The sequence below is a fragment of the Oenanthe melanoleuca genome, chromosome 1 (assembly GCF_029582105.1).
Source record: "Oenanthe melanoleuca isolate GR-GAL-2019-014 chromosome 1, OMel1.0, whole genome shotgun sequence".
In the NCBI taxonomy this organism is placed as follows: domain Eukaryota; kingdom Metazoa; phylum Chordata; class Aves; order Passeriformes; family Muscicapidae; genus Oenanthe; species Oenanthe melanoleuca.
In genome coordinates this window covers 97476932-97487671 of record NC_079333.1, presented here as the reverse complement: position 1 = coordinate 97487671, position 10740 = coordinate 97476932, and the positions used below count along the sequence as shown (strand labels likewise).

Sequence of the window (10740 nt, the reverse complement as noted above, 5' to 3'; positions counted from 1 at the left end):
GGCTCCAACAGCAAGAATCCCGACACCAGTGCTCACCCACCTTCACTTGGTCTCATGTTTCAAGGATTCTTCAGCTTCAGCCAAGCCATCTAATGTTGCAAAACGATAGGTGTTTGTGACAGTGCTTAGCATTTTAGGAGAAACATGTAACACCCCGTAGGCTGTGGGTCTCGGTTTAGATGTTTGCGTACCAGCTAACAGCTGAGAATAAGTAAAGTAAGGGCTGTTTTCGGAACCTGTGGGGTTTTTTTTTGACAGCTTTATCTTCATGTCTTTCGGCCTGTGGAAGTATGCCTTTCCCGCTTCGAGGCAACTCCTACTCACAGAGTCCAACTACTACTTAAACGGTGTTGCTTCAAAAACAAATTCCTACACCTTAATTCCTTTCCCTCTTTGCCTAATGAGATTCTGCACAACACCCGCCTCTCGACATCTCCCTCCGCGCTTGCTTGTGAGACAAACTCCCCGCAGCCCCGCTTCCCGCAGCCTCTCTCGCTGAGGGCGCAGCCCCTCACGGGCGGCGGGCGCAGAGAACGGCGCCGCTCGGGGCCGCCGGGCGCAGGCGCGGGCGAGCGCGGGCCGCCGCCATGTCGTGAGCGGAAGCCGGGCCGGGCCGGGGGAGGGCGGCAGCGCGGCCCCGCCCGGCAGCGGGGAGGGCGCGGGGGAGGGACGGGCGCACCGCGGCGGCGGCAGCGGGCAGCAGTCGCCGCAGGAGCCGCCGCCGGAGCCAGCCGGGCTGTCCCGCGCCCTCCGCAGCGCTCGCTGCCTGCCTGGCCGCCCCCGCCGGGTAGCGGGAACGCGGAGCGCGGAGGCTGCGGGAGCCGGACGGGAAAGATGCCCCTGGCACAGTTGGCAGACCCTTGGCAGAAGATGGCTGTGGAGAGCACGGCCGAGAGCAGCACCGAGGTACGGGGCGGGCGGGGGGGTGCTGCGGGGAAAGTTGTGAAGAATGGACGGGGCCGGGAGTCCCGGTGCCGCCGACGCTTAGGGGATGGGCAGAGTTTCCCCCGCGAGGTTTTGGAGAGGGCAGCGGCCCGGCGGGGGGACTCGGCGGGCGCCGGCCCCTGCACGCCGCTCCCTCTCCGGGGCACTGACTCACGGCCGGCACCGGCCGGGACTCCCCCGCCCGCGCCGGGCTCGGGGCGTGTTTCCCGGGACCGGGCTGCTCCCGGCGCGCTCCCTCCCCTTCCGCCCCGTTCCCGGGAGGGAGTAACCTGCCTCCGCGGTGGCCGCCGGCTCGGGCGCTTTTGTTCCAGCGCGGTGTCTGGTTACTGTCACGGCGAGTTTCCTTTCCCAGGGCGGCCCCGCCGCGTCCGCCGGCGCGGCTCGGGGTGGGCAGGAGCGCCAGGCCTGCCCTCGCCTTGCCCGGTGCCCTCGCCTTGCTGTCGCTCCGTGTAGGTCCCCGTCCGGTGCCGCTGCCCCCTTCCCTCGGCAGGATGGGGTTGCCGGCAGTTTCGCAAGCATTTGGGAAACCGCGGGGACGCGCAGGGTGGTGAAGCATGGGCGAAGCTTTGTGCTCGGCGGCGTTGCCGGAACCTCTCCGGGGTGCCGCGCTGTGTGGGTTTCCCGCTGTGGTAGCGGGGAGTGCGTGTTGTGCCTGTCCTTGTTAGGCAGGACGCGTGTCAGCTTTCCTAGGCTGGAATAATGAGAGCGCCTGGAAATTAGAGTCACTTGCAACCGAGCCATAGAAGCTTTCAGCTATTTTAATTTTTGTCCTACTACTGTTGGTTTGGATCTATGTAAACCCTGAACCTACGCAGTCAGTTGTGCTTGCTCCCTGAGTCCCTAGCAGTCCTCGGTGCGAGTGCTACTTTGTGACCAGATTCCATCTGAATAGGAAAAGCTGCTTCTGACAGTGCGGCTTCGACCTGAATCGGCTCCAGCTGATACGCAGCCAGGCTGCTTCAGTGATGCTGATGTGGAACGGTGTGGACCCAGGCCAGCTCACAACAATTAGTCGCAAGGTTAGAACTCTCTCCTTAGTGAGAGGAGCAAAGAGAGACCAATGCAGAGTTTCTGCAGTATCAGGATTTGTCCTTTTGATCTGTCTTATCATCATTCTTCTGAAAATCACTGTATTTCAGTGAGTCAGAAGAACCTACAGTTCTGATTTTACAGGCACATACATCTTTTAATTTTTTCCCAGGTACTGTAGTTACTTTTAAATTTGCGCTAGTTTTTCACTGACTTTTGGAGTAGTGATCTTAGATAATTTTAGATTGGGAGTAACTACAATAGTAGTGTGATGCTTCAGGGTGGGGCAGAAGGTGGTAGAGGAAAACACTTAGATTAATCATTTAGAAAAAATAACTGTTGCTTTAGTCTTTGCTCACTACATGCGGTCAAACTTCGTAGTACATATGCTAGATAGACTGTTATTTGCAATGTGTGTAAGTGTGTGATTATACTTTGTTACTTGCTTTAGCATATTTCAGACAGCATTTGTTTAAATTGCTGTCATAAACTTCTTGAAACAAGTGTATTTTGTCACTTTCTTAAAAATAATTAAACTTATAAATTGACATGAGTCTACGGTAGTTTATCACCAAAATATGTCTAGGACCACTAATAAAACGTGAAACAGCATGAACTGACAGGTTTGCACTCCAAGGCCCTAGTCTAGGATAAACAGTGCTTGAAAAGACCAGGCTGCACCTGCAAAAGCTTCTCAGATGACACTCAAAAAAGTTGCTTAGAAAGGTTGCCTACATGAAATGACTATGTAAGAAAAGATTTATAGTAAAAATAGATAAGTTTAATTCAAATATATAAACAAGTGACCTAAATACATAACTTAGATTTTTGATTTGCATGAGTTGTGTTTATCTGTAGCATAGCAATATCCTAATTACAGACCCTATTCTGCAAGAGTGTCCTTGGGCAAAAATATTCTTCCATTTGCTTGAAACTTATTGTGATTTCAGCCATAGTTTGATACTAATAATGTCTTTAGCTGTAGCTCTGAGTGAAGTATTTCTGCTAACCTCTGATTTGCTGACACAGTTCTTATAACACTGTATTATCTGCATATGTAATTACAAATTTTTGAACTCTAAAACTCAACTCAACACTTCCCTTGTCTTAACGGCTTGTGGAGGTTTTAACTGACTTGATTTTTCATTTGTTTCCCAGTGAAGAACTGCAGTTACAGTGGTACCACCAAGGAGGTATGCTTGTGATGGGTGAGCAAATTTAGGAGGAGGATAGAATACCTTTAAATAGCTTCCATTTGTAAGTTTAGATTGTAGTTAACCACAAACAGCTGCTGTAAATTAGATGTTCAGAGCAGTAGAATATAGTCTTACTTAAAAAATAAAGCAGACAATATTTTTTAGATAAAATGTGGCTTTATGGTTTTCAAAAATCATTTTCAGGACTTCTGTTTCTACAGGTGCAAATAGATCAGTGATCCACATTGCATCTCTGACAGCTTTTTCAATGTGTGAAGTTTTACACTATTTTAAAAATATTTTGTCTGTATAATATGTGTAGTTTCAGTTTCATGTTGTAAATCACAGAGCCTTTAAAGCCTGTGGAGTGATGCTGTCTCTTATTGACTCAGTGTCTACTCAGGATTCATAATAAGCATAGGTTTGTTTTTCAGGGTGAGAATATGCCTATTATTGCAAGTCATCTGCTTTCGAGCAAATTAAGTATTGATGATTTGAGTTTGCAGTTGAATGCCTGAATCCTTTGATCTGTACTCCCAGCTATGCATATTAGTATCAACTGGAGGAGAATGAATACAGACAGTTATGGCAGCCAAATTTTGGACATCAGTATGTTGAAAGAACTGGCCATCATAAGGAGATGCTATTTGCTAGACTTTCTGGGAAGCATTTGTGACAGCCATAGTTAGGAGTTTTAAGTTAGGTGCTCCAAATTGGCTGTGGAGAAAGTTCTTTTTTATTTTTCCCACTGCTCTTGACAGGGTTTATGGTCACTTGTTCAGGTGTTTAAAATAGATGGTATGAATCTTCCTTCACAGGTTTATTTGGTTTTTATTCTGTATCCAAGATTATTTGAACTTTGCGTAAGACAAGAGATGCTAGCATTTAACAGTCAAGCTGATACTTTAAAGAAACTAGTATAATGTAAATTTTGCTTCGTAGTTTAATTCTGATTGTCAGTGTGACGTTATGTCCATATATATTTCTGGTCTGGCAGCTGAAATTTGTTGGATGTCTTGCCACCTGTAGCCTTGAGCCTGTGGTTGTGATTGTCTCTTCACATTCTGTACTTTGTAATCAGTGTTGTACTTGTCTTCCACAGGAACAAAGCTATATTTGCAGTCATTTCTGGTATAGCCAACACTGGTAAATAGTTAAAGCCAAAGTGGAATCACCTAAATGGACTGGTCTGTGGGGATTTTGAAGACTATCCATTGTCTCTCCATTATAGACAAAATTATGTGCAGCACTCAGCTGTCGCTTCTCACGCATAACTGCTGTCAGCACGGTGCATTCTGAAGTCTGAATTTTTCACTGACTTGTGGGGTGACGTTTTCTTGTACTGAGTTAAAAATGGGAATTGGAAATTTAGTTCTCATTTAAATAAGCAGTATACCCTATATTCCACAAACTGCTGTGGTAGATAACAGATCTTATATATATATGTAAATACTGTCTTGAGAAACACATCATCTGCATGAAAAGTGTTGAGGGGGGCATGTACAGATTTTTTATATCCTAATTTGTCCATTTTACCTGCTGTATTTTTCAGTTAACACAATCCTAGTCCATGACACAGTGATTATGTCCTGTGGTCAGCTGAATGGGGCAGGAGAAGGCAGGAGCTTTAATTTGTTGAATTCAGTACCTACATGCACTACTCTTGGTTTCCTTGTAAAGGTGTTGAGTTTAACTTTTTTGAATGGTTTTGTTATTACATTGGCAGTTCTTATCTTGTTATTGTTTTGTTTGTTGTAGTGTAGGCAATATTTCTTGCCCCAGCTGGGACATGTAACACAAAGTAGATGTAAGCAGATTGACACATTTAAAGGCGTGTCTGTTATCTTTGAATTGGTTGTGGTCTGTCACAGTGACTGTAGCTGTTTGTCATTTGAAATGCTTGATTTAAAGTCACAATGATACATAGACTGAGGTGGGCGTTTAATTATTTCTGCACATCAAAAATATTAGCTTTGTGTGTTGACTGATCTTGGCAGTTGGCAGATCTACCAGCTTTAAGAACTTATTCAAGATATTGGTTTGGAATTCTGGTTTTTTTTCTGTGGCACTTGGTTGGAGGACATGTTTTGTTTTGGGTTTGAGGCTTTTTTTGTTTTGTTTGGGTTCTTTTTTTAACATATATAATTCATAACCATATTCTAATAGTGAAACTTTTAAGCAGTTTTTCAGGCCAGAGTAGATTCGTATAATTAATTTCTTTTTTTCAGTCTTGGTGACTTTCAAGAGGAGAATAACTTAATCAGTAAAACTGGAAAACGTTAGAATTCCTTGGGGAACCTTTTAAGTTTGGGTGAAGTGGTTGAGTACCACAGTTGCTGTGCTATATGCTTGCATACGTGATACCATCTACTTATTCTCTCCTTATTCCCTGGAATAAGATTAAATGCCTTACACATTGGAAATAGAGGGGAAAAAAATCCTATGTAACAGATGGGAAAATGAGTCTCAACAGCTTAGGAACCCCATCTAGCATCACTCATGGAATCTGTTCTAGAACTACATGAACTCTAATTTCTTGGGACCTACTCCAGTGCGTTGACCACAAAGTTGCTGCCAGTTAGTTCCTATCAGTAAGAGTTACCATACGTTGCCTTTGACGCAAGAAATCTCTGTAGTGTGCTTAATGGTCCACTTAACTATTTTTGGAGGAAATGTGCTACCATATTTTTTTATTATTAACTTATTTATTTATTCAGTGAAGCCATTCAGTTGTGTATAAGTGAGTATGTATCTTAAAAATATGTTATTATTGTCTAGGTTTGTTTCCTGACAGTTTCTAAGTTTAAATTAAAATAAATGTTAAAAGAAATCCAAGCATTAATTTATTGAAACTTACTTAGCTATATGCAGATGTTGTGAAGAAATAGTATTTTGTGATTTTAAATACCCAACAATACACGTCCTGCAAATTCAAAAAGCGGTGGTTTTAGCATGTAAATATTATTTGAATTATTTCTTGCATAACATGTTTTCCAAAATTAGTTACTGTTAGAACTTAGACTTACTTGTGAAACCGTGCTTTTTGCTTCATGGGGATTCTTTCTCCTCCTGTCTTCGTGTAGCTTACTTTTATTATAAAGTCACTTCTGAAATCCTGAATTTTAGAAAATAGTGAAGTTGTTGCATGGCTTATTCTCTCTTCTTAGAAGAATGTAGCAAAATAATAAATTATAAAATAAATGTAAAGAGTAATGCTTTAGTTCACTGCAATATTAAATTTCACTCTTTGAATTTATCACGCAGTCTGAGAAACCAGCTCATCTGAAAACCTGAGTGTGCAGCACCGGGAGCTGCAGTGCACAGCCTTGCTGTGCCTGCTGGCTGCCCTGTTCATAGGGGAAGCGCCTGGCACGTCCTCCCTGCGTGCCTCCAGTCCTTTGGCAGGAGCCCAGGAAGGCACAGGGCATTTCCATGGGCCTGGGACTGCAGGAGGCAGGGAAGGTGAGGTGCACTTGCCTTCTCATGCAGATGCAGTCTTAATAATAAGATTTGCACACTCTTAAGTGCCAGAGTCACCCTTAAGATTGTATGCAAGGAGAAGGAATTCCTTCTATTTTCAGGTGTGCAGCAGTGGTTGGATACAATGAGGCAGGTGATTTCTGATGTGTGTATTTCTTCCTCCTCTTTGTAGCAGATGAACAGAGATTAGGTGCTGTGGGGTTTTTTTGCTTTGTTTTACTAAAGCTGCTGAATTCATGTGTTAAGTGTAATCATTTACTACCCATCCACTTGTACAGGTAGGAAACTAAATGAGACTTGGTCTTCCCTGTCTTATCTTATTTTCTTGGGTTGTTGGTTGGTTTGGGTTTTTTTGTGAACACGTGACCACACATGATTTGGAGCTCATTTTAGCTATATAGACTACTTGTCCAAGACAAAGATTTTATAACAGTATATGTACAGCATCTTGAGTAATGTTGTGGCACTTGCTTGACTTCAAGATGAATTAATTCAGAGAATTAAACTTGCTGAGAGCTGCAAATCTTTTTGCTATTCTTTTCTGAAGTGACTTGGCACAGTGCTGGACAAATGCCAGCTAAGGAAAGCCTTGCAGTACAGGAAAGGGGACTACTTTTTTGTATTGTTAAACTGTACTCTTGAGTCATACTAGATAGGAAGAGGGTGGCAAAGTAGATAGAGTTTATAAAATCACATAGTTAAAGTTGCCCAAGTATCCTAACTTAAAGACGTTTGGCTTTGTACCTAAATGATTTGCAAGTTAATGGCTTTTATCTGTGATTGTCTACAGAGAGGCAAGTTTCAACATCCTGTTGTTTCTTTTAATACTCAGCAAAGGAAGAAGTCAGTCACCTTAGACAATAAAATTAAGAATAAATTATGTGAAATTCATGGAACTTCAGTTAACTAAGTTTTATATAAAAAAAAATACTTGTGGGATTTATTATTTTTTTTTTTAATAAGGAGTTTTTAATACTTACATGTACTGTTTCTAACAGTGTATGCAAAATGTTTTGGATAAGTGCTATAAGAGAACAGCCAGAGAAGTCCAAGATGATGGCTCACTTCTGCTATTTACATCTAGTAAATTTTAAGCGGGTCAGGATTTAGGTAAGTGCTTTGGATCTGTGTGGCTTCACAGCTCAGAAGTTAGGCCACAAGTCATTAATTCAGATCCTATTAAAGCCTTATATTTTATTTAAGCACTGGAATAGATTGTGAAAACTCCTGAAGATTTAAGAAGGGCTTAGACATAAATGTCTTGTGAGCAGCATTGTAGGAATAGCTGATCATGCTTTGGTGCATGGAGATAGGTCAGATGACCTCTTAAGGTCCTCTTAGTCTATTTTCAACTATTGTTTTTGCAGGACTACAATTTTTTTTTCTCAGACTAGCTCATTGCTTTTTTTTTTCTACCGAATGTGATTCCACACAGCCTTGTAGTAGATTTGTTACAAGTGTTTCAGTGGGAATGCTACATTCTGTGCTGCTTTGAAACAAGCCACAGAAGCATTTTCACAGCTTCACTCTATCCAAGGACCTCACGGTTCCTGGGCTTTGCCAGTTGAGAGTCCCTTAGAAACACCAGAGAGGAAGAGCTCAGATCTATATATACCCAGTGTTTTAATGGCTAAAGAATAAATAATACTGGAAGTTCTTGTGTTTAAATCCAATAACTGCAGTTGTTGGGTAAGTCTGGAAGTTTTTGTAGTTGACAACTAGAAGCTTCATCACCTATATTACTCATTGGCATGTTAAAACTTCCACATAACAACTTGTGAAGGGTCTGATTCAGATGTCTTATCTCTTTTTGCTTACTTGTGTCCTGAAAGCATCATTCTGCACTGATAGTGTAATTCTTGATTTAACTCTTCTTAAGTCTTAATTAATTGCTAAGTCTAAGAATATAATATTTTTTGTCTTTACTGAGTTTTATGGTTCTGCTACAGGGCACCAATTACGTGGAAACGCCAATAGTTGCCAAGTCTACTGAGCTCTGTTTATAGTATAAGAACTGCTTACTAATTTATATGCTTAATTCCAGTATTAATAATTAGGAAATGTTGAGTTTAATGGCGGAAGAATTATTCCAAAGGATGCAATTAGTATCAGTTTCATAGAGGGTTTTTAAACAGCTGATAGACCTAGTTGAGGAAAAAAATTAAAATATTTACCAGAAAGAATACTTAAACATCCTGAAATCATCTAACAATAGTCTAAATGCAAAGGAGAGATATTCTGAGGGTGGAAGAAGATATATAATATGAAAGAAGGTCTGGGGATAAATATAATGCCCTTCAGAAGAAAAATCCTTTTAGACTGTAGAACATAATAAAGTCTTTAGCAAGGTAGGTCCAAAACAGTGGAACTTTTGATTTGCAAACAGAATGTAGGAGTGGAGATGCTAAAATAAATCTAAAAACTTCATGTGTGTGCTATCATATTATTGATGAAACTAAGGAGAAAATAGGAAAAATTAGTACAATAGAAAACATAATGATTTACCCACTTAATATTTTAATTGATATGGTTATATGTAAAAAACATGTAATTGGAATTACAGTTACCTGACATTATTATTATTAAAACAAGATATCCTGCTCCAGATTGCTAAGTCCTAATTGTATCTATGGGGTGCTAGGTGCTGTTTTGTACATACAAAATTGCCCATCTGGGTCCAGTGCTAAGGTAGAGAAGCATTAGGTTTATTGTGCAGGTGAGTTTTGCCAGACTCTGAGACAAATTGGATTTCTTGCAGTAAATGTTGAAACCATAATTTAGAAAAAAAAGTGTCATTATGACTTGCAGATCAATATATAACTCTAGTATGTAAAGTGCAGGATATTCAGTACTTCAAAGGAAGTGGTTAATACATTGTAGGGGGATGTGGGCTACATTTCTTGGTGTACTTCTTTTTTGCAAAGGGTTTGGTATGACCGTGTTTTCTTGATGCCAGTATCTAACATATGACGCTACTTGTGGCCTTGTCATCCCTTCAGTGTGGTTTTTTTATAGGTGTGCATTACTGGTCCAGATTTGAAATAGTTTTAATTTTAAAAAAGCTTTCTTTAAACTGTCCTCCAGACAGGAAATTCCTAGGAGTTCTTATATCCTGAGAGTTCAGTGGGTTGAAACCTGTAATTTTTGGTTGCTAGAAATATTGATGATTGATTGACTTTTGTGTCAGATGTTCTGTCAGATCATATGGGGAACATTCATGTACCAGCTGCCTGATAAAGATTCCCTGGTGTCTGTGTGCTTTATACCTAGTAGAGAACCTGTAGGATCTCTTTGTGTTCCTGTCCATGATCTTCAGGAACACTGCTGGAACCCAGCTGTGTTTGGGTATTGATTTCTACTAATTTAGTAGATATGGCAAGAGGCTTAAAAGCTTTGAGTAAACAAATTTTGTACCTTAATTAACATGGCATTTTGCACTGGAAAACAGAATAGGAAGTTGAATCGGAGGCAATTAGAAGATCATTTTGTAGGCTGGCTTTTATAAGGGATGTGCACCCTCCTTTCACTGGCAGAAACTGATTGTTGATCTGTTCAGGTGTTAATAGAAATTTTCTGTGGACCTTTTCTGTTATTTTTCTTATACTTCTCTTGTGTCACTGTCTGAAATATGTTGTACTTTTGGAACCAGGGTACTGGGAATAGCCAGATATTGGATCAGTTCTGCTCACTTAGTTGTCCTGATATGGGACACAAGCGCCTGAAGAATAGTCAAGGTCTGGAGTCTTTTGTCTTTTGAATGAGACTAATCTGACAATGTGAAAGATGTATATTCAGCCTTCTCTTAATCTGTATTCATCAGACTGTTATATCTATTCCCAGTCTGTTATGTCATCGAGGCATGCCCTTGGTGCTAGTTAAGTATTAGAGGGAGTCTACGCCCAGCAAAACAAAATGTTTATTTGCTCACCCCTTAAGCACACTGCTGACCTCCTCACTCACACTGGTTTAGGTAGTGCCATTTCCAACAGGAACCTTTGGGCTGTACATTTTAACTCCTAAGAAAGGCTGTGTGCTTTGTAGCCTTTCTGAATACACAACTGCTTTCCATTTAATGGTATATACCAGCAAA

General features: G+C 41.4%; 1 protein-coding gene across 6 annotated transcripts in view; it reads left to right on the top strand.

Moving 5' to 3' along the window:
• Window positions 1–661: 661 nt before the first annotated feature.
• Window positions 662–10740, top strand: part of RPS6KA3 (ribosomal protein S6 kinase A3) — a 74985-nt gene continuing 64906 nt past the window's right edge. For 2 of the 6 annotated variants that reach the window (XM_056487866.1, XM_056487850.1), the window contains exon 1: window positions 662–906. In XM_056487866.1, coding sequence (XP_056343841.1) covers window positions 835–906 — 72 coding nt within the window. In that variant the 5' untranslated portion in view covers window positions 662–834. Of the gene's footprint in view, window positions 907–1837; window positions 1965–10740 lie in introns of those variants that run through there. The other 4 variants (XM_056487834.1, XM_056487820.1, XM_056487828.1 and 1 more) reach the window with 4 other exon arrangements.